We start from the raw sequence: 27,011 nt of genomic DNA on the forward strand, positions 1-27,011 counted from the left end.
GCAACTGCTGCCACCAACACCATAACACTGAAAATGAGTGAGTGCCTATGGTTCTGTTCTTCAACATGAAATCAGTGAGAGCGACTTGTCAAACCCTAGAACAGTACGCTACAGCGTAGTGCTTTTATTTCCTTTTCTGCATTTGGTCACCATCATGCACTATATTGTTTCTGTCGCTGTTTTTAAGAAAGCAGCATTTGCAGCCAGGTTTGAGTCAGGCCTTTTGGCAGCACAAAAAAGAACCAAGTTACTGTCAAGGAAAAGTGGCATGTACAAGTTTTCTTGGTTTCTGTGTTGCACCAGGTTGACCAACTCCACTTACCTCAGCACATCACCTAGAAGAGGCTCCTCAGGCTGAAGCTTTGGAGGCTTCTTGCCAAAAGGCTCTGTATAGACTAATGTGTACATCCCTTATGGATCCCTCTAGTTATAGAAACTTGAAAGCAAACCTGTACTTAAAGTGCCACTGGGACTCATGAAATGAGGCTGATGCTTTCTACAGCAGCTACCACAAGGAATGGAAGAAAAACTGTAGGGATCCAGACCTCACTTTCTCCCTGAAGTAACGTATGGAGAAAGATGCCTTGCATCTAAGGGCCACAGGACAGGCTGACAGCCAGCTGCGGGTTGTATAACTTGGTCATACTCCATCTACTATGCTCTATCATCACAGAATGATGCTCAGCACATGATAGCTGTTCCCCCTCAGCTTTCTTGGAATGGACTGAGGGTGGGAGAAAGAAATCACAACAAATCCTCTCCTCTCTCCTTGTAAAGGAGAATCACTCTCAATCCAGGAGGTACAAAGTCTCAAACACTTATCTGAGTTCCCAGGACCATCCTCCCTCAGCTCACTGGTACCCAGGAGCAGAGTATTGGACTCAAATTTCCTGGAGCTTTCCAGAACAGGTGCCATCATTTCCCTCTTTCAGAGCAGCTTCCCCTTTCCCTTCGTTTCTTTTGCAACCATGCAGCAAATCAATGATCAACCACTGGGCCGGGAGGAGCCTGAAGAAAGGCAGCAGACAACCCCTGTAATAGTGGAGATGCACAGGAGAGAAGGGAGGACTTCCAGTTTCTGCTCCAAGAACTATCAGTATTTGTCAGTTGACAGCTGCTCTGTACTGTGGTTGGGTTCAGGGTAGGGGAGATCCTTAAGACCCCAACCCCTGGAGGAGTTAATAGGCTGTGGGGAAAGGTCTGACCCCACCTCACCCAGAAGCACCCCAACAGAAGGGGCAGTTCACTGCCCACAGCCATCCCGAGTTCTGCAGCGTTCTCTTTCCCAAGAGAAAGAGGGCAGCAATACAGACACTAACAAAAGAAATGCTTAAAGATCAACCAAACACCCACAAAAGCCGAGCTCTGAGCAGACCCTCCGTGTTGGTCGAAGAACGAGTTGAGTTCAGTTTAAAAAGTAAAGCCACCAGCTTTAATTCTCCCTACATGAAACATCCAAACAACCGTGGGGAAGCACTCGGTTCAGAGTGGCTCGGTGCAAATTTCCGCAATAGTAACAGGTACAAAATCAAAATGATTCAAATTAATTATGAACAGATGTAAAACAAAAGACATTCAAGTTAAAACCAGGACCGGGTTCCTGTTAGCCCTAGAGATGATCCAAGAGTACGGCAGGAAACAAATCATGCTCATTTTCATTGCAGAAGGTGGCGCTGCTCACTTTGGGCATTTAGAAAAGGGAAATGAGAGGAGAAGTAAAAGAGAGGAGAAGAACTTTAATAGGAGCGAGCTGAAACGCTGCAGGATCACCACATCCCCACGTGTCCACGGTGGCTGAGACAAGGCTGCAAGTCACTGTGTGTGACAGCAACAGGGCAGCACAATCAGTCCTATTTAGGAATAAGAAGGCAACAACTTCCCCTAGAATCCATTTAAAGGAAGGGCTGCTTGAATCTCCCTCTTCCTGCCTCCCCAGACACATCCTTCCTAGGAGGCAAACAGCACAACCAAATATCTCTCCACATCATTACAGCTGGGGACAAAAACACTGCCTTTCTGCAAAGGCCAGCAGTGCGGGTGCCACAGCTGACCAGCTTCCAAGTATCTCAAGATTTGCAAACCACAGGAAACAAAGCAGCACCCTCACATACACAGACAGCAAGACTTGACTTGTGCTCATTGCTGGGTTTTCTGGTGCTCTGTGGTAAAACAACCATCCAGTTGCTTTTTGCAGCACATACTACTAAAGCAAAATGACAGCAGGTCTGAGCAATAAAGGGTGCTTAATGACCTATGGCAGCAAGGCAAATGTCACGGTGTGCAAAAACACATCCTAAAGGCTCATCTTAACTTCCTGTTTCCTTGTCAGGGTAGATTTACTTGCAGTCAGTACCACGGGGACTGGATTCTAGTGGCTGTGGTGTTATAGCCACATTATTAATGGGATTTGACATTTAAGGCAGCATTTCAGTTCACCTCTAAGCCTGTAATTGCACTTGCAAATCTGCTTAGCAAGGCACCAGAGGACTGCTCCAACAAGCTAGTTCTGCTCCCACAGAAGCAACAGTTGAGAACCAAGTGGTGCCATACAGTGGGCACACACACCTGTACCCACTCCTAACCTTTAAAACAGAAACAAAGACTGCAAGTAGTCCTTGCTTCATCTTAAAGAAATGCTGCACTGAGCAAAATTCCACTGGAGGTCAGAAGCACTTCACAAATGTGCTGCAAAAGTGCGTTCCATTCTGTGCCGAGCTGCTTATCTCCAGTCTCATGAGCCCTGCAGCTGCAGGGAGTACCAGAGCAGCTCAGGGAAGAAGCCCTGTGTGTCACCTCCTGCTCTGCACTCATGACAGTCATCCTGGAGAAGCACCTTTAGCTCTCTCCCAATAGAAACGCATGGGCATTCCCTTTCTGAAGGGACTTGTTTAGATTTCTCCTTTCATTGCAGCTGTACCACCCCAAAACTTTAACAGCAATTTGATGCCAAACACTGGGATACTCAGGACTGTATTTGCTCTCACTTGATACCTTCCTCCTTTTTGCTTAATTTATAACAGCAACCCCAAGGACATTACTGGAATTAAATAAAGCATACTGGAGGAGCTCAGCTGGCACTCCATGCACATCCAGTTCTGTTCAGGTGTGGGCTAAAAAAACCCACCACTGTCTGGTTTCTTCAAGATTCTTTTCACCCACACCTGAGGGAAGCAAGCAAAGGATCTCTTCTCATAAGCCATCTGAGCAGATCTTTCTGCAAGATGCAAGTGGTTTCATCCCTGAGTTCAACTTCAAAAGAGAAAAAGGCAGTCCTTAGCAGTCACCTACTGCAGAAGCTAAGAACATTAAGTGCGAGTTCCTCTGATGCAAACAATTAGCACAAAACCAGGAAAGACAAAAGCAGGAAGAGGCTCGTCTGTATCATACCAAAGAAACAGAAGGAAACCCGAGGCCCAAAAGTTTAGGTTAGTACAGTAAAAGAGCTTACACAAGTTAAACAGCAATGTTCAACTTTGCAGCCCACCACACTCATCTGGGAGCAGGCTGGTACCACTATCAACAACCATCATAAGCAGGCAAGGAAAACAAGTCTGGAGAGCATTCCCAAAGAGACATTAGATCATCCAAGGCCATTTCAACACCTGGAGCAAAACTCCAATTTTCCTTTTTGTCCAGCGTGGCTGACATGAGCATTTGTCCAGCTTAGCACATACAGTCTTCCTCTCAAAGAGACTTCTAGCTGACTGATGTGCAGTTCAGCTCTGCTGAGTCCTGTCTGCCTGTTGCCGTGCCTCCCTCAGGCCCGTCAGCAATACTGGGCTCACTGGAACATTGCCTGTGGTTGAAACTAGGCTGCAGGAGGAGACACTTGTCATTACTGTCTGACTCCTCGATCACCATGCCTGTGTGCATCATGGAGGCCATTGCCAGGAGCTGAATATCTGAGTGAGCGTTGGCAACAGTGTGGCGACGGATGCTGCCACACTTCTCCAGATAAGCCTCACCCTCCTGCTCTGTCAGAGGTGTCAGGGCCATCTCACTGGGCTGCCGACTGGTCGCCAGGTGAGAGGAGTAATTCAGTCCACCAGCTCTGGAACGAGATCTGGAGTACCGTCTCTCTGGAAGAAAAAAAAGGAGGCAGGAATGAGCAACAGGGCAGAGGCAAAGCTTTGTCCAAGCTGTTAGGCTGGCTGCAGGGAACACAGAGGACTCAGCTTGCAGCCACACTGGGCATTTCACCAACTTCCTTGAAGCACAGGGTTTCATGTCCTAAGGTCAGAAGCCTTTCAGATCATGTAGGAGACTTTCCACAAGACTGCAAAGCATAAAGATAGTAACAAAAAGCAAAGCAAAGCACTCACCTCTGAAGGTTATGAAACAGCTTTGAAAGCTTGCATCAATAAGAAAGGCAGAAAACAAGCTCAGTGTTTTTACAAGAAGAAACAGCTGAGCAGCCAAACTCCACTAGTGACAGCAGCCAGATAATGACAACACTTCACCCTCGTGCTTTCAGTAACACATTCAGAACACTTCATTTTGTGCTTAAGAGTTTGTGCAAGTGAGTTTTGAGGCTGGTTACAGTTGATATCATCCTTATGTGTCCACTGCAGCTCAAGCACAGCAAGCCACAGTGCTGATCATCAGAGAAAGGTCGTGTAAGGGGAACCACACCAGCACTCCCATAACTCCCTGCAGCCGTGGGTAGAAGCACTGCAGCACAGCACCAGCACCTCTGGTGCTGTCTGCAACTAGGCTGTAAAAATTGGCCACGTTTAAAGTGAAAACACGATCTCTTTAAACAGGCACAGCTTGCAGCCCTTCCCAAGAGGCCAGGATGAACATGAAAATAAAAATCATAGCTATGGCTTGAGGTTCACTTAATAAATAAAAATATTCCCGTGAGAAAGAAGTGCCACTTTGTGTGTGGACTTTTAGTGCCGATGAAACAGCCAAGCCAGAGGACCTGAGAGATTAAAGTCCATTGAATGCAAGAACAGTGTAGGAAGCAATAACATATAATTGTTCCTGCCAAGCCTGGCAACCATCCCTGCACATAAAACTGGAAACATTGGTCCTGACATTCCCTTCTGCTTCATCTTTGTGTTCTGTGGCAAAATGCTTAACAAGTGCACCTTGACTACTGCAGTAGTTTGCAGTCCAACCAGCCAGGCTGTATTCATCAGTTCTGAGGCTCTCACACGCTATGTGGGTACTTGTGTTCATATGTGCAGCTGTACACACACTCACTGAGGAGCAGACTTTACAGAGCTGATGCACGTTGGTGCTTCCACATCTGACATCATCCAGATTTCAAAATCTGACCAGAATCTGGGAGGGGAGACTGTAGAATCTGCTGGTATTGAAGCGAGCACTAACAGCAATGCACAAGACCACATTCTTCTCCTCAAGCCTTTGTCAGCATGGGAACAGGAGTGCAATGCTGCCTGCTGTGTGCAAAAATAAAGCAAAGGTCCTGAGTCTGACCACACTGCAGTAATTACCGTAACCCAGATACACTGCAAAGACAGAAGACACACTTCATCTCAGCCCAGAACTAAGCAGAGATCAGATTGCACAACGTCCACAGACAGGGCAGACGTGCATCCAATGTGAGCTGGGGCCCAAACTGCCACTGCACAGCCACAGCTCACCCAAATCACACAGTCAGTTTCCAGTGTGCGTGCATCCACACTGCACACAGACCCATGCTCTCACGGCTTCTGATGTCAATCAAAGTTTATTCCTAGTGCATGTTTTAAATCAGGGAAAACTAAGCTTTACCTCTTCCTCTTCCCTTCTATTCTGCTATAGTCAAACAATTGAGACAGAGAATGGCAAAGGCAGATGCTAAAAAGGAGCAAAGCAAATGCTATTTTAGAAATTAAGAATAATCCAGAAGTTCATGTTCCAGTTCCCTCTGATTCCCTACTCCACTAGCCTTAGATCATACCTCTAGAACTCTTGAGTGTCCCTTAAATACAATGACCTAAATACTACAGCAATTAGCAGAGCAGTGCCTGCCATTATGAAGAAGAAATGAGTTGTGGGAAGATTTGTCTAAGAAAGGGATCAGCAGTTGAAATTTGCTTTGGCCAGTCAGGAATGTCAGTTGCTAGAGAAGAGAAAAGGGTAGTATTTAGAGAGCTTTCTTGGCAAGGCAAGTCTCTCTTTTAATGTTAGAAAAGGGTTTGTATCTGAAGTGATGGTTAGATACCTCAAACAGATTAGAAACAACCACACATTGCCAACCTCCAAGATTCAAGTGTGCTCCCCAACACATTGCAGGGACCTGAAACACCCCTCCAGCTCCCCTGAAGGCACTGTCACCCACACATTTTAGGGTACTATGGTTAGGTTGTGGTTGGACTTGATGATCTTTAAGGTCTCTTCCAACCTGAGCAATTCTATGATTCTATGATGGATTCTATGTTAAGTAGGCAGAGCTCTCAAGTCATTATTTCTATTTCTGAAGGAGACACTCAGGTCACTTGTGCATTACAGGAGCCAGATTTTAATCTCCACTTCTACTAAAATATGATGCAAAGCTCTTTGCTGACACATTAGCCAAACACTTCATTTACCTGAGGAAAAGCACTTCCCGCACCTATGCTTTCCAAACATTTAATTTGAAAGAGTACAACCAGACCTCCCCAGTGAAGAACCTGAAGTTTGTGAAGATCTATTCTGACACTTCAGTGGCTTCTGCTTGGATCCAGGCTCCAAGCTGTTCACTATCCAGAAGGCAGCTCCCTGCATAGCTCTCGATGCACAGCTCAGCAGAAGCACTAGGAACAAGATATTGGCAGCATTTCACTGGTGGACTTAGAAACACAGCTGGTTAAGTATCTCAGCATGTTTGATAACCCAGACCTTTGTCAGAGTCAAACTCTGACCATAAAATTCCACAGAAGTTAGAACAGAGGGGAGAGGAGGAAGGTGATGGGAGCATGAAATAAGTTAAAGGCCAGAGGGCTCAAATTTTATCTCAGCCATGGGTGTTATCTGGTTTTACAGCACTGGGGGATGGCCCTGTCTCCGGCTGTCACAGTGAAATTGATGAGATTCCACAGAAACATGTTGGAAACAGACAACATAGCTGGTAGGACTCAATGGAAGAAGACAGAATTCTTCCTTCTCTTGCCACCAAATATTTAGCCTGAAGCTGTACCTATTAAATATAGATTGGATAACTGGGCAAGCAACAAGAGGTCTTGCACTTATTTTCTCCCCACAGAAGCAGCAGACATTCTAAAGACATTAAGCAATGCAATCTAATGCCAAGAATAAGGGCTGCAAGTAATCACACAGAAAAGTTGTGGATCTTTCTTCAGTGGAGGTTTTCAGGTTTGTTGTAGAAATAGGTAACACATCACTGGTCAGGTACCGAAACAGAGAAATGTGGAGAATTGATCCCAGTTTCCTCTCTTCAAGTGAGGGATGACCATCCACAGATGATTGCTGTGAAACTGAAGTAAAATTATTTATGGCAGTCAGGAAAAAAAAGTTAGGATGAACTCTGAGCATACATTTATTGCTTTACTTTCCCCCCTTTGCTCTATCAAGCAACCACAGTCCTCTGGGAAATTAAGAACAGTCTGCAACTCTTGCATAACCTCCAGCTGTGAACTGATGGCTAAGGAGCATCAGACTGCAGTCTGTTTTCTGCAAGCCACCTATCCTTTGTCTCTCCCTAGGTGTTGTGCTTATCTTCTCATGCAGCAGGACACTGCCTCACCACTGGAACACAGTAACAATGCTACATATACACCGCATCAAGTTGCCATAAGAACTGTAATGCACAGAAATCCATCCAGAAAGACAAAATCTGAGACAGGGAGAAGAACAAAGCAGCAGAGTGCTGAAATAAAACACTGCGACCTTTTCCTATGACCCTTCCCATTTGAAATCCTACTTGGAGTAGTCCTCTATGGAGAAAGGCATCTCAGTTTAATGTTTCCAAACCCCATTGCGCAGAGCTATGATCCAGCACGCGCAGCGGCTGAACCACAACCACATAATGGCATGGAAGACAAAAGAGCTGGATGAGAACTCAAAGATTAGCTTGTGTGTTCTCATGGGCTTCAAGTGGAAAGAAGGTCACTTCACCTATAATGGATGGTCTGTTATCAACAGCCAGAAAAGAAGCTCTCTTAAAGGAACCATCATGCATAGTTTAACTAAAACCAAAAAGTTCTGTTTTGCTGTGCTACAGTCAGAAACATAAACTGGGAAGAGCTTTTAAGGGATTATTTTGGAGGCAAACTCAGTTCAGCAGTAACGCTAGGTTCAGTACACAGAGCGAATAGCGTGAATATTTTTTTTCCCCTGTATTAATAATTTAAACATTATTTCTGAGAAAACTGGACCCCTTTGGCACACACTGTCCTTACAATGCAGGTAGTGGCGAATTCACACAGAGGAAGCAAGAAGAGCGGACAAGAGAGTAACAAGCACAGTGAAAGAAATATAATTCAGCTGAAGTAACTGTGCTTTAACAAAGCAGGGCAAACTACAGAGCTCAGAATGAAACAGGCCACGGCATCTGGTATCCAAATCAGGCTGTGCAAAGCAGATTGCTTCCCCTTGCTCCACCTAGACTTTGTGATCTGTCACTTTGGCTGGAGAGGTTGCCCTCCCCAAGTTACCTCCGAAAGCTGATCTGTTCTCTTTCTTTCACATCTATTCCTGCTGCTCTCCTCTCAGCTTAAGTCAAGTTTAACATACTGCAGCCTTGAAGGCCAAAGCCTTATGTGAATGCAGCTGTGACCATCATCTTCCTCAATTACATTTCTCAACGCCAATGCAACTTGAGGGCTGTGTTCTAGAGTGTAGTTTGGACTCCACAGCACTTATTGAAAATTCAAGCACATCCAGAGTCCAACAGAAAGGTACCACAGAGCCACTGTATAGCAGGGAGCCTGCTGGGACTGTGTCACTACCAGCTGCCTAGTGAGAGAAAACACTGGCTCTAAGAAAGTAAAATAGGTGACAGAAAGAAGGAGGGCAGAAGAGAGAAAGAAATCTGGTGAAAAGTAGCAATTATTAGATGAAACCACCACCATAGAAGCACTTTGAAAACAACAAGATTACTTGCAGAAAGATGCTGCCCTTTTTGTCTCCACTGTGTAATGCAAAGAAGAGTTACTTCTCCTTGCTCAGCATAGGGTGGAGCAGGGGCAAAAGGCCACCTTGAAAACACACACAAATAAATGACAGCTAAAAACCAAAGGAAGTACAATGATTTAAAAGGCACATGAACTTTACAAAGCCAGTTCACGTGTTTTTTTTTTATTTTTATTTTTGGTTTTATGACACCAATACTTTGCTCAGCTGGCAGGAATCCAGGCAAGCTAGGAAATTCAGTATAGCTCAGGCAGTTACACTTCACACTATCCCAGCACCATACAGGCTGGGAGTTTGTTACAGACAGAAAGCATAAGTCTCACCTTAAATGTACAGATGTGTACTGTGTCCTATTAGCCAACCTTAGTACCACACAAAGTGTTTGAAAGAGCTTCCATATGCTACTGCATGTCTTACCAAGCAAGCAGGTGCTACCAGAGAAGCTGTGGTCCTCACACAAACCCAAGTATGGTGACACCACCTGCTTGACCAACTCTTCCAGCTGTAGGTAGCTCTCACTGGGGCCATCGGGCTCATGGACACTCTGAAATTTAAATGTGAATAGCCATCATTACCCATTTGTAGTAAGGTTCTTCTAAGGTCTGCCAAATATCTTGACTCTGGAATGTCACAACCATATCAGTACAACCCTGAAAGGAACACAGCTGAAAAGCCAAAATAGAGGTTTACATGCTGTTCACACCAGCCTCCCTGTTCAAGTCATAGTCAGCAGACTGACAAGGGACTTGTTTTTAATGACCAAAGGATAGGAAGGTACAAGCTACAGTAACATGAGATTTACACAGGATAAATACAGCAGTACAGCCATACCAAGGCAGTTCTGCCAGAAAATATCTCTGTGGAAATGCCTTACCACAGCTTGGGCAAAGCCCTGCCCTTTTCTTAAGACAGGCTTGCAGGAGGAGCACCCCCTCAAGTTCAGCTCATAGTTAGGAAAGATTGTAGCTAACTCTAAGCAATTTAACTAATTTCAGAAAGTGTCCCCAGACTAGCTTGCTGCAAGCCCTCAGTAGGCTTTTCTTTCTCAGATGCGTTACTTTGAGATTCTCTTTGCCCCCAGACTCGTTCTATTAAGATATTTTATGTCAATTGAGCTAGCACTCTAGAATTTCCTGTTATTACAGCCTGGGTCACAGGGGAGATCCGAACTGAGTGAGAACTCACACTGAAATACCAGCTTAGCTACTTTGCAACTTTGATCATACATACTTCAAGGTTTATTCCCCATCACACATCATAAAGTATATCTGAAGAGAATTTAAAGTGAGAGGAGCCCAAATAGCCACCTGGATTATGGTATTTTTCAGGACTGTCAGGCTGAGCAATACAAAAAATGGTAAACTTGTCCACGCAGGTCCTACTTGGAAGACAGAGATGCTGTTTTCTTCAGGCCTGATTATAAAAGACAGTCCTCACAAGAAGTCTGCAAACACATAAGAGCAGAATTTGGCCCTTTCACGGATCTATCCTTAGCAACTTCCAGGAAAGCTCAGGACATTAACCATTCAAATTCAGCTTTCATTTTTACAGTTAGCACTCTCACATAAGAACATGTATCTTCCTTCCCCTCCATCACACCCACTGCCCTCCCCACTCTCCTTTCTAAAGTTTGTATCAGTTTGGTGAGGACAAGAGTCTCAAATGGAGTACAAGAAGAAAAAGCAGAAGCTCCCCACCTGTAGAATTAACAGCATCTGGACAATGGAAGCTGGAAGCTTTGTCTGGACCAGAGGCAGAATTTCTTCCAAGTGCACTTTTAGCAAGACCAAGTCCCTGAAGCCAAGAAGAGCAATCTGACGGATGGTCAACTCCTGACCCTAGAAAACAAAGAAAGCAAAACTCAGGAGTTGGTAAAGGAACATGGGAACACCACACCAACACATGTATATACATAGATAGAACAGGTCTATCCTGCCCATCACTGCTGTGGTGAAGCACCCCCAGCTGCTCAGTGCGAGGACTTCTGGCAATGATAGCTTCTTACCCAGTCTCTCAGTCCCACATACATAAGTTCTGAAAGGAGTAACATCTTCTGTTACGTGTTGTTAGGGTTGGAGTAAAGCCAAAAATGGGCCAGTATTTCACCAGACCACATGTTCATAAAACCCAACTGACAGCCAATCTGGTCACAGACACCTGAAGCCCAGGGTGGATGCAGCTGGTACTTTTGATGCTTGGAGCTGAGAAAGCGCTAAGGATTTGGTAGGGAAAGAGCCTGGCAAAGAATATTCCTTAATCAAGTGTACACCTCTGTTCCGTGTATGTCTGCTCAAAACCTGCACTTCAGACCTGACTGGTAAGACAAAAATCCACAATGCAGTCAACTATAGATTTTAGGATATAGGCTAGAACAAAGCTAGTTGGACTGCTCATACCAACATCATTTAAAAAGCAACTAGACAGAATGAAGGCAACAGCTTTGATTTCCACCACAAGGAGTGCTGTGTCCTTTAACATCAACAAGTGAGGAAGTGTAACAAGTCAAGACATGGTTCTGTTTCTTAGCACAGTAGACATCCTTGGACCCCATTGAGCATTCTAGTGTGTTACTACATTTCCTTCTGCTAGGCTTAAGGTACATGTAAGTTTATCTTGCCCCATTTAACAGCAGAAAGTTTCCTCCAAGCCCTGCCTACTTCCCAGCCCGAAGTTTTCCTTGTTCTCCCCAGCACGTTAATCTCTGACCTGCAGACCATTTTGTAACTATTTTATAGTATCCATAACATACTCACTGAGGCAAATATTTAGCTGGAAGGAATTAACACCAGTTAATCATTAATTCATAATGGTTTTAATGTCACAATTAACAGCATAATCAGTATGTAAATATGACCTTGTTGTGGTTTTGTGATTTCTGTTGTTGGTATTCCACATCAGGACATCATGCAGAACAGTGGCAGTTAAAGAGTTCACGTTCTGGTTCTGTGTTACCAGCACTTGGGACATTTTGGGTTCCCAGAGGAGAGGGGCAACATCCCCAGAGGACTCAGCACAAGGAGGAAGTGGGGTGAGACTCTGGACCAGACCCCAGACATTCTCTGCCTCTGGCCTGCCCTTGTACTGTCGTGGTTTGACTCCTACTTTGGGTACTCGTCTCTGTCGTTTTGTTTGATTTGGTTACATTTAGTCAATTCCCATTGTGTTTTCTCATTGTTAGAACCATCTGCCGGCTCTCCACCCTTCTGCCTTTACCAAAGCACATGTCCCAGGGCCAGCCAGTCATAAGGCAAACCCATTTCTTTTCCTTCACTCCTTTGTCTTTTCTTTTCTTTTCTTTTCTTTTCTTTTCTTTTCTTTTCTTTTCTTTTCTTTTCTTTTCTTTTCTTTTCTTTTCTTTTCTTTTCTTTTCTTCTTTTTCCCAGGGCCTGTGCCCCCCTGTAACAGACCTAAGGATAACCTAGACAGAAGACCCCCAATTTTTGAACTGATTCTTATACTTCAAAACTTGCAACAAAAATTACCACCATCCCATGCCTCTATATCAGCCATCTGCCAAATGGCAGAAGGACTAGATAAAATGGAGAAGAGCCAGGAGGGCATGTGGGAGGAATTGTCCCTGGTGATTAATAGTGATGAACCTGAAGCAGAAGCATCCTATAGTGACCGGACAGGGCGCTCCATGCATACTTGGTATAGATTATCTTAAAAGGGGGCATGTCAAGGATCCCAAGGGATACCAATGGGCTTTTGGAATAGCTGCTGTAGATACAGACAGCATTAGGCAGCTGTCTGTCTTGTCTGGCCTGTCAGAAGACCTGTCTGTTGAGGGGTTACTACAGATAAAATAGTAGCAGGTACCAATTGCTAGGAAAATGGTGCACAGAGGGCAGTACCACTCCAACAGGGATTCCTTGCTCCCCATTCACAAGCTGATTTGTCACATCCCAGGAGACATGATTGACAAAATCACCACTACATCTCCTCCAACTAGCAAGAAAGAGACAGTCTTTTCTGGGTGTAGTGGGCTTCTGGAGGATGCACATCCCAAACTACCAGGTGATGCAAAGAAGAACAATTCTGTCTGGGGTCCTGAACAGCAGCAGGCATCTGAACAGATTAAACAGGAGATAGCCCATGCCATGGCCCTGGGGCCAGTAAAGACAGGACAAGAAATAAAGAACATCCTCTGCACTGCTGCTGGAGAGAAGGGCCCCACTTGGAGCCTGTGGCAAAGAGGCTCAGGAGAGACCTGAGGCCAATCGCTGAGATTTTGGAGTCGAGCGTGCAGGGGGTTCAAAGAGTGTTACACTGCAACCAAAAAGGAGATCCTAGCAGCATATGAGGGGGATCAGGCTGCTTCTGAAGTAATTGGCACTGAAATGCAGCTCCTTCTGGCACCCGACTGTCAGTGCTGAACTGGATGTTTAAGGGAAGGGTCCCCTCCACCCATCATGCTATTGATGCAACCTGGATTGCATTGATTACACAAGCTCAGATGGGGAACCTTGGCTGTCCAGGAATCCTAGAGGTGGCTTGAAACATATGCAGTACCCCAGGCTACCACCCAAAACACCTTACTGGGTCTGGAGAAGCAAATCCTGTGGTAACATGGCACTCCAGAAAGAACTGAGTCAGATAATGGGGCTCACTTCAAAAATTCACTTGTGGATATTTGGGCCAGAGAACATAACACCGAGTGGGTTTATCATATTCCCTATCATGCACCAGCCTCTGGTAAGATCAAATGCTACAATAGGATGTTAAAAACCATGTTGAAAGCAACAGGGGGTGGAACATTTAAACAACGGGAGAAGCATTTGGCAGAAGCCACCTGCCTGGTCAATGCTAGAGAATAGGTCAATCAAGATGGTCCTACATGATCCAGTTCCCTACATACTGTAGAGGAAGATAAAGTCCCTGTAGTACACGTAAAGAGCACGTTGGTAAAGTGGTTTGAGTCCTTCCAGCTTCTGAAAAGGGCAAACCTCTCCACGTTTTTGCACAGTGACCTGGGTGCATTTACTGAGGGATGAAGAAGAATGGGGACATCCAGTGTGTGCCACAAGGGAATTTGATGCTCAGGGAGTGCAGTCAGTGACTCCATGTATATATATATGTATCTAGGTACATGTATATGTATGTATTCCTTCACTCCTTTGTCTCTCCTTATCCTGTCTCTCCCCCGGCCCTTTTCCCAGGCCCTGTGCCCCCCCATCACAGACCTAGGGATAACCCCATGACAGACCTAAAGCCAGTGCGGTGGCAGGCAGCACAGCCACTGTAAAAGTACTTTACTGTTTTTAAACCATCACTGAGTGCTTAGAAACATCAAGGTGTAGAACAGCCTGGCTCATTTTTATCTCCAAGCTGTATTTCAGCAGCTGCACACTTTTTATTTAATATCATGCAGTTTAGTCCCATTAATTTCATATCTCATTTCAAAATGCAAATATCTCACTGTGCCAAACAAAACAAGACTTGCTATTCTTTTTCCACACCAAGTGGTTACATCAACAGCTGCAATTATACTAAAGTCAGTGACCTGTTTACATAGTTTTCCCCTGTACAGCAATTTAGCCCCCTTGGCTGCTTAAAGGTCATACTTCTTCAACAGCTATGAGCCTCAGGTTCAAACTTAGTTGAGATACAAAGTTACTTCTGGTTACCGCCACTGGTAACATGCTCAGGCATTTGGCTGACTGTCTTTGATTTGGAGCGGTCAGCTGCTGGGATCACAGGAAGTCACAAAAGAGTTTCAAATACTGAAGAATCAACAGCACACAGACTCTCAGCTATTGGAGTAGCGCATGAATAACAGCAGCTTGGTGAAAAAGATTTGCTAGATAACCTGTCTTTATATTTGGTAATACACCAGATAAATAGGCACATACAGTTCCTTATTCATAGGAAAAAAACAAGCTTGTAATCAGGGCACTAGCTCAGAATAAGAGCAAAATTCATTAGTTCCTTGCTGCACCAGCAACTCCTGTAATTGCAGGCTAGGATAGCTCACTTAGAGTCAGGTTTTTAAACGTATCCAGTGGAGTCAAATCCATAGCTGTACATAGGACATACATGTTCGCAAAGTTTTAAATATGCAGTCTGTTACGTTTCAGTTCTCGATCTATGAAACGACAATGATTCCCTAGCAGCTGCTGTGAAAGGTCTTTGACATAAGTTGTGCAACAAGATGAACACTAAGGAAGTTGCTAATTCAAAGAATCTCAGCATCCCATACTCGGTTTAATCACTACCAAATTCCAAAGGCTGCAACTGCTGTGCAGTAGTTTTTGTACTGAAGCAAATCTTTCTAGTAAGCATAAGAATTATTAGCATTTGTAGGTATCACGTAACACAGTTAGCTCAGTTCTACAGTGCACAGATAGCTGCAGAGCAGACAAATGGATACATAAATAGATGACACCACTCCATGACAGTGAGTTAGTTGCAAAGGGAGAGAAAAGGAGCTTATTGGAATCATGCAGTTTTAGCTGCCAAACACCTACCTTTAAGCTTCTGCAGCAAGGAAAGAATAAAATAAACACAGTAAAAAGGTTAGTGTTTGTCTTTATAGAAGGCCTCTGCACTTTTAGGAGATGCTAACTTGAATAGGATTAGAGGAAGATGGCCAACTTTGAGCTTTACATGCTGCCCTTCAAACAAAACAAAGGGAATATTACTAAAAGAAAAGGTGCTTTCCCAGAAAACACATCTCATGGAACAGCCAAAAAAATCAAGAGAAGGCAGCCAGCCTTTCTCAGAATGTCAGTCTACTCAAAGTACATTTTTGCTTCTCTGACAGGACATAAGATCAAAATAGCCTTGGAGGGTATCCAGATTTCTCATACAGAAACTTTGACCAAAGCTATATGAAAAACTGATAGAGCCCAACAATTCTGATGGGATACCCAGCATAAAGAAGTCTTACACAAGTTGTTCACTTGCCCTTAGAGATTTACTTGCCCCTTTATCAAAGCTGTAAAAATGTGAACTGAGGATTTTCCAAAAACACAGCTTGTACGTAAACACTTCAAAAGTCATTTGGATGAGTAAGACACATTTGCTCATGATCTGATCTTCAGATTTCCTTCCCTGAAGGTAAACTGTCAGCACCATCAGCAGAGTTCCAAGTATTTAGAAATGGAAGAACCTACCTTTAGTAAATGGTCCAGAGCTTCAATCTAGACAAATAATTCAATAATTTAGGTGTGCAAGCTTAGCTAAGCACAGACAGAGGGTAGACAAAGGGAAATAAAAGCTCGGAAGACTGTGCCTGCCCGACAGATTTTAGCAGTCCTCCTTAAAAACTAAGGAAGATCTGAGCAAAGGCTACTTCCTTTCAGATTTCTTCCTTTCAGATTTAGCTTCAAGGTTTTGAGATCTGCTTAGCCACTAGCCAGTTCTTCTGAAACAGACATTTCCCTGTGCTGTTAGCAGACACTGCAGTTACTTTAATGAAGATTACCTGGACTGGGTAGAATATTGCCTGGAGTGTAGGAAGAGTTTCTGTAAAGTAGTGATCCCAAATTTCAGACAGGATGTCAATGCGATCCTCACCTACAAAAACAGAGACAGGGAGTGAGAAATAGCTTTAGCAGCAGAGACACTGAAATCAAGTTGAAGCGTTCCACTACTCTCTACTTCCCCAAGTAAGAGATACAAAGTCGCATTCAGTTTCCTCACAGAAAGTGACATAGGTCAGCTAAGCATTGCCTAAACTGGCAGAGACAAAGGTTGTGATCATAAACTGCTGTCACTTAATGCAAAGAGAACAGGCTCCATGCAAAACACATGCAAAAGCTCCAACAAAACAGCAAAGCATTTCTTTGAAAGGAGACTAACTCCAAGTAAAGGACTGTGTAACTTGACAGCTCACAGTTACTAAACTGTTACAGGAGCCTAGCTGCGTGCTAGCAGCTGCACATGGAAGCTGGGAGGTCACAGCCAGTATCAGCTGTCCTGCAGCCATTGAGTCAGAGAAACCTTTTGTAAGAGCAGAGCCATCTCCAGCATCTGACTGCCCTCAAGAACAGACACAGAAGTCATGAACTCTTGCAGGAACCCACAACTCTGGCAGGCCACAAAGCCACGGCGCTCCTCTCAAGGCTTCTCCTCTCAAACGTGGCAAATTGGAAGGAACCTGAGTGAAATCCACTTGTGGTTAGCCCTCATGTGAGTCTGACTCCAACACACAACCCCAAGCATAAGTGGATATTTCAAATGAAGGCAGACTATGCTATGCAACTCATGACTCCCGTAACAAGAATACAACTGCGATCAAAAACCTGTTATTAGCAGAAAAAATGCCTTACTGAACATAATAGTTCAAATAGACACTAAATTATTTTTATAGACTTGAAGAGATGTATGTTTCTCAGCATTTAGGCCCAAAACCTCTGAGCTTTTAAGGGGATGTTTCCCATCCCAAGTGCCAATGTTCTGCCAAGCTTTTTTTTGAGTTTTAGATGCAACCCCTAGAAATTCCAGGAGCAAATTCCAACCCACGTTTAATAATACAAGTTTCTGACAAATTCATTTCCCAGGATACTTCTTCACATTTCCTCATATGGAGGAGCTCTCAAGTAGTCAAGATTCAAAAAGAAGTAGACGAAAACAGCTGCTCCAGGCAGCTTCAAAGTCTCAGCCTCAAGCTTAAGTGAGGAACAGGAAAACAACAAAATTGCATCTAAGGGGAGCCCTATCACTATGTATTCATGTGTTTTCCCCCATCTGGAGACTCCCACATGGGCTTTCCCCAGTAGGTTGCCCATTGGTCATGTTGCTTATAGCCCAGTCAGAGGGAAGAGTCAGCAGGACCAGGTTCTGCAGATGTTTCCTTTCAAGCAGAGACTTCACTGGCTGTGAGAGTGCTGAGAGGGAAGTATCTCAGTTATGTCACCAGCTTCAGAAGTGGAGCACATGAGACCTACCCAGCACCTCCATAACAGATACCCACTGCCTGAAACTGCCAGCCGTAAGTGAAAAAGACAACAGGAAACAGATGAACTTCTTCCCTCCCTCTATCTCCCCCCCAGGACTGTAACTTGTTTGTGTGGAACCAGAAATGAAATGCCTTTTCCTTCTGAAGGAGAATGGTGAGTAGCTAGTTTCTTCAAGAACTCATAAATCCTACAGGCACTGAAAAAGAGTCTGATAGAGTATATCAAGAAAAGTAACATGATAATATGAGACTGAGGTTAGAAAAACCAGACACAGTAAAACATTGCCATGCCCTGCAGCACAAACATGATTCCATCTTTGAGTACTGGGACAGGAGAAATTTTCCAGGAAGACAGAATTAACAGAGAATGTGTACAAGAAGTTCTTGTTGCTGCGACCACAGGACCTGGAACAAGTCTACATGTTATGAAGGAAAAGTGGTCATGAGTCATCTCATGCAGAGATGCCAGCCTGCATGGGTGCAGTGGCTCCAGGGTTGCTTCCAATGGTGGGAAAAAAAACAAAGCATAGCAAGGGGGATCTGGAGCCTGCCTGGGAAATTTCATCCCACAAAAACTACTCCCCCCACCTGCTCTCAGTTTGGGGTAGACTGCAGCTCACTTTTCCTCATGCTAAAGCAGAAATTTGAATAATTTAATATGAATAAACAGAAAAAAAAAAACCCCGAAAAAAAACCCACCAAAAACCAAGAGATCAGACTGTGATAAGCCATACAGTGTCTAGTTTGAAGAGTTGGCAGCAGCATGGCAGATACCCATGTTCATGAGTAGTACATAAATCTGCCTTTCTTCCCTGTCCATCATAGAGTCTGTGCTGAAGAAGCACACACCAAGCAGAGGGCTGGCAACTGCACATCTCCATCATCAAGGTCCACTCAGTCCCACAGCATGCTGGCCAGATGGACAAGTCACTTGATAAAGAACAGCGCAGAAGAATCCAGCACAAACAATGACACAGGATTAGAAGTGTCTACTGGCATTTAATGACCCAGATACAGTAAGCTGATGATTAGCAAGAGATCTTCCCTACAGGCTACAAAACTGGGTCAAATCAAATGGTAGCCTAGTTTTGAATAAAGACGTGTGCTTCAGCCAGCACTGTCTGCTTGAGCAAACCATGAATAACAAGACTAACTCCCCCAGCAGCTACCCCTGAGCCTTGCTGCTCCAAGCTGGCCTTGGTCCACAGGCTCTGAGGCAGCAGGCATCAAACCCAGTGGTTTGAACAGATCTTCATGAATGGTTAACTTCTTTCCTGAAGAATTTCAATCCCATCCATATGACCATCTTCTCTTTACATTAACACAAGACCTGTTAGCTCAGCTCTCAAAAGCATAATGACACAGAATTGCTGTAACTAAAATCATGCTTCCAAGAGTCCAAACAGCCAGACTATAGAGCTGCAAATCACATTCAGAAATAAAAGGCAGAGGACTCTCAGCACAGTTTCAACACAGGGTTCACATCCACTCTAGAAGCCCATTAAGCCCAGGTTCCAGTGCCACCCAAGACCCACACTACTACTCTAATGGTGAAGCCACGGCTGGCAGGAATACTGCAGCCACACGGTTCTGCAAACAGCCCTCCAGACATAAGGAATACACAGTCTGCAGTGCAACCTGGCTCCAAAAGTTTGTGTAATCCTCTCAGGTAGTACCAGAAATGGCTGTATACTTTTCAGCTGTGTGAATCATCTCCTCCAGCCAAACATCAAAGCATGACTTGAAATGGCCCACAAGGACTCCACTCCAAAATGGGTTTCTTACTGTACTTGCCTTCACACAGCTTAACCTTCTCCTCTATGAACAGCAAGCCTTTCGCAAGAAGCTGGTTCTGCCAAAAGAGAAGAGAGAGACATGTATTTGCCTTTTCTATTATTCAAAATAAATATGGAAGAATATGTGTGCTCTTTTCAGATGTTGCTCACTTTATATATAGCTGAAAATCAGTCATGCCACAGAACTTGTTCAAAGCACTGCCACTAGACATGATCTTACTGCAAGTTCTGCACACTCATCACCCCCTCATTCATCTGATGGATGAATGCAACAGATCCAGCACATACTCGAAACATTGTCTAAAAGTGCAGAGGAAGACCTTTCATGGGAAACCAGGTCAAAGTTGCATGTCTCAACTGCTTCAGCAGCTGAGAAGCAATAGATATCTATTTTTGCCCCCATGAGATACTGCCTCTACAATATCCTGCCACATCAGCTCCTGCTGTACCACAAACCTGCCCCTGTGCTGCTGCTTTGGATGTCAGACCTGCTTTCCTCTGTAACCACGTACCAGCCTTGTTTGGTCACAGTGTACACAAACAGGTAACAGCATGAGCCTGTGCAAGCCAAGAGAGAGGTCCACCTCTGCATGCATCCTACTACAAAAGCCAATATTGAACTGAGACTGCAGGTCTCCCCCACCCCATACATCCCATCTCTTGCTGCACTGTATTGGTGCGGAGTCCCCCAGCTTGTACCCAGAGTTCAGTCACAACAGGATGGAAGAATTGCCATTCATGGCAGTAGCAATAACACTCTCTTGTAAATGCTGTGCAATATTTAGAAGAGTCAATGGTCATGTTTGTTTTAAGCTAATTTAGTCCTACTAGCAGTAATCTTTTATCCTTTCCACCAGAATTCAAGCCCAAAAATATTTAGTGTAGTCTTATTCTCAAAGTAATATAGTATATAGGTTTCTTTTAAATTAGTTACACAACGGAAACAGAGCATTTTAGATCAAAACACAGAATTAAATTATTTGAATTGCCAATGCAAGTCACAAGACTAACCTTTGCTAACTTTGGCACAGTACAGAAACAATCCTACCCACACACTGTCCAGTCAAACTACAAAATTTTACCATAGCCTACTATCCAACAGCACACAATTCCAGCACAGGAATCAGAACTGACCTAAACGTTCCTGTTTGGCACAGGAACATGCCAAAATTGCCTTTCCGTACACAGACAACTGTGTGGAGACAAGAGCCCTAAGGACTTCTGCATGTGACCTTCTGAATCCATTCACAAATGACTAAATACAGTCAAAGATGCCAGCAGAGCGCTCCACAATGCTAGAGACAGCGAGTTCCCAGGTCTCAGGCTGCATGCCTCCCAGCCTGGTCTGCTCTGGTCCCTGCAGCTCCAGCAGCACCAGCCCTACTGCCTCCAGCTGCTGACACCAGCTCAAGAAGTCATCAAGTTCTTCCAAAAAGAAGTCTGCTTTTCCGGACTCTTGATATCCCCAGATCAGAGTAATTTTTTCCTGTTTTAATGCTTTTGTGAATGTATCTATTCCCACATCCTACATTACACAGTCTTATTCTTAGAGCTTCTAAGAAAAAAGTTAAACTCCACACCATGTAGTGACCACAGATGCTTCAATCATCTCCTCAGATTTTTTTTCTTTTCTGCCCAGGTTGCAGTCCTAGAAATTGATTCAAATCAAACAATTTTTTTCCCCTCAGATCAAGCAGGATAGGTAAGGAAGTTATATGAGAAAAAATCCTTCATGGTTTGCTGACAAATCAATACAATGTAATAGGGGCAGCCACAGCAAAGGTCTGTATCAGACTTTGCCTAGGTTACAGGTTTCATCACTGCTTTATCCCTGGATGCCAGAGGCAAAACAAGAAGCACAGGGCTGAGAGGAGAAAAGAAAATATCTTATTTTTTACAAGGGGAATCAAGTAGAGACTTGCACCAAGCAAGCTTGAAGGATGCATTCACCTGAAAAAGTTGAGCCTGTGTGGGGTCATGCTAAGCTCTGACCAAAATCAGCCAAAGTGCCTGATGGCACAGCATGAGGAGCCCAAGCAAACCCAGCTGACTTAACCAGAAACAAATGAGACATTGCTCGTGGGAGGTGCAGGTGCCTGGTCACAGAAACGCCCTGTGCAATGCAAACTCACCACCACTGTTTCCAGGATGGTCTGATGTTAATTTGCAAAAATACCGGGTATTTTCTAACAAGTTGCTAGTTAGGATGCCAGCTGCACACAAACACCTGCCTAATTCTGGCACTGTTTTAAAAATGCAAAGACCAGCAAGCTGCAGAATTTCAACCCAAAGCATTCACCCCTCCCCCATTTTTCATTTTCTTTCTAGGAAGAGGGGAAAAGTAATAGAAACACAGAAAACATTTTGATCCTATGTAGAAAACAAGCAGCAAGAGGAAAAAAATGAATATCTAAAAATACTCTTCTAGAGACAGCCTTGCTCAAAATCCAGACTAAAAGAAGAAACCCCACATGAAGAGAGAAAGTGAAGCAGAAGGAGTAAGGAGGAGGGCAGAGCAGGCAGACGAGTAGGCAGCTCTGCCATGACCCAGACCGCAATGCCCCTACTTGGCAGCAGCTACAGGAAAATCCCACGTGGCTGTGCCTACACAGCTCTGCTACCACAAGCATGGCCTCACGTCGAGCCTGCCTGGGGACAGCCCCGCAGGAAGTTCTGAGCAGTAACAACCAGTGAATCAGGCACATCCACAGAGCAGAGGTCTGAAAGTAGGCATCTCCTACCACAGCCACCTAGGACTGGCTACTGCGCTGGGCTTATAGGCCAGGGGCTGAACCGGACCAGACCCCATATGCTAACAAAGCTGAAATCTCTGAGGTTGTGCCATGCCACCTCAGTTCCTGGAAAGCACCAGATGAAGCAGAAATAATCAGCAGGCCTGCCTGAAGAAGAACTCTCAGCCACTGAAGATGGAAGTACAATAGCAAAGAGCAGCCTGCCCCACAGGACAGCTGCAGGGCATGGCTGAGCCCCAAAGATCACCCAGGAGTGGAGGCATCCCTTTCTCTCACAGGCAGCACCACTCCAGCCATGGGCACAAAGGAGGTCCAACAGGGAGTGTGAACGGTGCCCTCGCTGAGCAGCAATAGCCACTTCAGCACCCTCACCACCGTTTTCTGCCTTTCTCTGAAATGGGCAAAGGCAGAAGCCTGACACTGGGAAGGGAAGCATCACACACATCAGTGTTCTGTGTAACTGGGCAGGACAGAGCAGTACACACAGTTTTCTGCTGTTAGCACTTTCAAGGAAAAAAAAAGTACCAAAAGAGACACTGTGCAAAGCAGAATCCTGGCCACAGAAAAAACAGGGATTTAAGCAAAGCACAAGTACATGCATCCCCCCTGCACAACTGGCCAGCACAGGGATGGACATGCTTCCTACTGACTAAACTCTTAACAGTAACAATGGCAGAAAAATCCATTTTGGCTTGGATTAGTTCTTGGGCTGATGCTGCTTAGTTTTGCACTTATCCACTCTGATCTTATTTTGACTTTGACACGCCAGCAACGTGAGTCTTGCGCGCTGTGGTTTGCATGATTTTGCATAGGCAAAAAGCTGGGCCTAACCCTGAGTCAGGGCTCCCTACCCTCCCTGAGCACACACGCTGCAACAGGATAGGAGTTATGTAACAGCTTTCTACTTCTGAGATGTCAAAGCTCTCGCTGAAGCAAGCAAGCACCTCTACCCAGCTGGTCACCCATCAGCCACAACTTCTGGCACCAGAACCAATGGGCTTCAGGTCTGCATGTCACTCCTATGCATGGCTCAAGGTGATTGTGGTGGGGAAGGGATGGGGTCTCTACCATGGGAGGAGGCAGTTTATTGTTAACGTGCACAAACCGGGCGGTTCTGCTAAAGCGGTTAGCTGTGAAACAGCTAATGTTTCCATTTTCCTCTGTGAGTTTCAAGATTAACAAGCCCCAGAGAGTGAAAAGAAACAGCTCATCTCCAGAGGTTTGCTTTCAGGATACACACACAGAATCAGAAAGATAATGCATCAGGTAGCACTCATTAGTTTTATGCTTCAGAAATATTCTTCACAAACATAGCTATCAAACAACACGAAGGGAGCATACTTGAAAGGTCTTACAGCTGCCCCAGAGCAGTTCCAGTTTACCACGTTCCTCCAGACACTGGCTTCTTAACACAGGATCCCTGCCTGTGGCTTGCTAACCCACCAGCCAGCTAACCCAGCAGTGAGAGCAGACGGAGCTCTGCAGAGCTACTGAGCAGACAGGGTGCAACATGCAGCGGGAAGCTATTGTATCAGGTTGTGGATAAATTCAATGCTGGAAAACCTGGAGCAATTAAGGCAAATCAGTGACAAATACTGAATATTCTGAATCCCAGCTATCTGGCATTTGCACTCAAACTCTGATCCAAGGATAAGACTTGTATATCTAATCGGGTTGCTAAAGCAGCAGATTTATAAACACAAATCTCCTTCAGAATGAAACATCTGACTTTCTACCAAAGCCCTTGTAGGAATTACATCTCTCTTTCAAACACAAACCAGACTCTGGTATGACGAAGGTTCGGTCACAGAGAAAGAGCGCTTAAACCCCATCAGTTCCCTAAACATTCCTTTAGCAACGTCAGTAGCTAAAACCTGGTAATTTTCATGGGAGCTGGTGAAAATTATTTGTGAGTAATCAACTCAAGTTGATCACAAAAGCTGCTTTGCTCAATTTTACTCTTAAACATTCAGTGGTTAGAAAAAAATGGTCTCTCTGTATGGCTATAAAGTACACATAATGCAATTATTTACCAAAATGATCTTAGTGGCTCCTGTTACAAGTGCTGCAGCGTAAGAAATGGAAACCATTTAAGCCGATTTGTCACATACAAATATGAACCAATTAGTGGCTCTAATTGCTGCTAGGATATTTAAAACTGTCAGACTACAAATGACAGCAGATCCTTCAGGTTTTATTTCAACTTAACAGTAAATTCAGTTCTCAGAATAACTTCTCAAAAGGGCTTTAAGAGACGCAGAAAAAGTTTGTGCCAAAATAAGCTTCTCCACTCCCCTCCTCATCCCAGTGACGTGCTCCCATCACCTCCCTCTTGTTAGAGGGGATGAGCACATGACCAGTGGGGCAGTCAACCCAACCATAAACTTTAAATCTTTTTCTTTCCCCTTTCTTTTTCAGCCAAGTCATTTAGTGGAGCAACATAGCTTTAAGTCAGCTGGCATCAACAGTGAAACTGAATCCACAGACAAATAAAACAATTTTGTCAGCCCTTTTCTGTCACATGAACAGTCTTTCCCCATTCCATGGCCCTGGAATTTTTGAGTAAAGACATTCAGAGGGAACAGTAACGTTTACCACTGGCATACACTGTCAGTCTAGAATCAGAAACGCTCATCTTAACTCACAGCAGGGAAAAAGAAATCATTTCCTATAACAGCCTTTATCTCACAGTGCTTGTCTCACGGCTTGCCATCACCGAGAGTTTTGCTTCAGGCTTAGTCTGACAGATAAAGTTTTGTTTCTTTTTTTTTTTGTTTTTTTTTTTTTTTAAAGTTGAGTTTAAGAAATCCCCCCCAAAATAAGCTTTAGTCCCAGAATTCAGTGAGAGAACAGCAGCTGAACCACTGCATATACACTGAGATATTCGTACAAATGCAAGCAGACAAAAACAAATTCAGAACAGACTGCAGTCTAACCCTTCCACTGCAAGCTCTCTGAGGCAAAGGCCAAAGCAGTGCTGAGTATATACGCTGCAATCGCAACCTTCAAATGAAGTAGTACAGCCCTGCCATCAGGGTGAAAGAGCACATTCTCACATCTGCTTTTAAGGGAAGCAGTGCTAGCGATCAGTTCCCTCTCCCAGGAAGGGGTCAGGTAACCTCTGCTTGCTAACAGAAACACAGCGCAGGTCCAACTGGCAGCCCCAGTAGTGAGCAGATCATAACATAATCCATGTCTTCCATCCTTATCTCTGAAACTAGAAGATCTAAGAAGGAGCGACTAACACCACTGGTGCTGGCATAATCACAACAGGCAGGAGATCTATAAGACCTGGAAGAAGAGATCATCACACCCAAACCCACCATCAGCATTGACTCCAGGCATCTTTGGCCTGTCTTGTGCAGTGACACAATGCAGCTGCATCTTGTTCAGCTCTGGAAGCCACTCAGGTCTTCCCCAGCACACACTGAATCTTCAAAGCCAGTCTTCAGCACCCCACACACCTCAGAGACACATGTAGCTCAGTGCTCTGCTCAGCCTTACAAAGGCATGAAGCTGCCTCTGGAAACTCTCTACCTTTTCCAGACCACTGTGCCATGCCTAACACAATGGTATACGGGCTCTTGATGAAGCTTTATCTAAGTTCCATTTTTCACATATGTTTAGCTGCAAAGTTTTGAGTGCCCACTTTCAAGCTACCTAGGGTAGCAACAGATTTCCAGCAGCTTTATGAGTTTATACTACAGGTTCACCCCTTTTCTGCTGTGCTCCCCTTCTAGGAAACACTTAACATCAAGAGCTGCTTCTTTCCAGTAAGAAAGCTGTACAGACAGGGACTAAATAAGTGAAACAAAACTACTACCCAGGCAGAGGTTGCTTCTCACTTGATGGTAAAGTGGGGATTTTATTTTTTTTTTTCTTTTTTAAGTCGAGTAATCTAATACTGATAGGAAACAACACTTTCCACCTCCCCCCTTTGAAACTGTTGGCACAGCACACAGCAGCACCAGCCACTTCAGAAAGGGCTGAAATTCTCTCACTCACTCAAAAGGAATAAAACCAACAACAGCAACATCCCTTTTTTTCAGCAACCTCCATCTTTTTAGATCAGCACTATGCTGAAAAGCTTGCAATACCAAAAACCATTGGTGTTCTCTCAAAATCATCTTCTGCCTTGGTCTATCTGGACTACATCAATACAACTCAATAACAGATCTTTGATTGATCACATCTTCCCTAATCCTTCACCTTTTGCTTTTCTACAGATTGCATCTATATTCTAGAAACAAACAGTAACCAGGTCGATTTCCTGCTGATAGGGACTTCCTTATCCACACCCCCCCAAAACAGAAAGCTCGTATATTTTCTCTTCCCCTTTACTAGTCCCTGTTTCAGAAAACCTAGTCCAGAAATCTCAATATCAGTGAAACAAGTAAAAAAGAAAGAAGGTGTCCCATCTTTTTTAAAAGTTCAAGTGAATCTCTTGATTTTTGGCAGGCTGCTGGTAGTGCTTCC

The 27,011-nt window shown here is 44.4% G+C and overlaps 1 protein-coding gene across 8 annotated transcripts in view; it reads right to left on the reverse strand.

The window, feature by feature from the left end:
- Window positions 1–1,409: 1,409 nt before the first annotated feature.
- Window positions 1,410–27,011, reverse strand: part of PRR5L (proline rich 5 like) — a 55,200-nt gene continuing 29,598 nt past the window's right edge. For 4 of the 8 annotated variants that reach the window (XM_085550219.1, XM_085550218.1, XM_085550220.1 and 1 more), the window contains 5 exons: window positions 19,781–19,838; window positions 16,511–16,602; window positions 10,782–10,922; window positions 9,502–9,628; window positions 1,410–4,079 (listed from right to left, as the gene is read on the reverse strand). In XM_085550219.1, coding sequence (XP_085406345.1) covers window positions 3,697–4,079; window positions 9,502–9,628; window positions 10,782–10,922; window positions 16,511–16,602; window positions 19,781–19,838 — 801 coding nt within the window. In that variant the 3' untranslated portion in view covers window positions 1,410–3,696. Of the gene's footprint in view, window positions 4,080–9,501; window positions 9,629–10,781; window positions 10,923–15,230; window positions 15,562–16,510; window positions 16,603–19,780; window positions 19,839–27,011 lie in introns of those variants that run through there. The other 4 variants (XM_085550222.1, XM_085550223.1, XM_085550224.1 and 1 more) reach the window with 3 other exon arrangements.

This window comes from Coturnix japonica, chromosome 5 (assembly GCF_054131305.1).
Source record: "Coturnix japonica strain WE chromosome 5, WE-NBRP24, whole genome shotgun sequence".
NCBI lineage: Eukaryota > Metazoa > Chordata > Aves > Galliformes > Phasianidae > Coturnix > Coturnix japonica.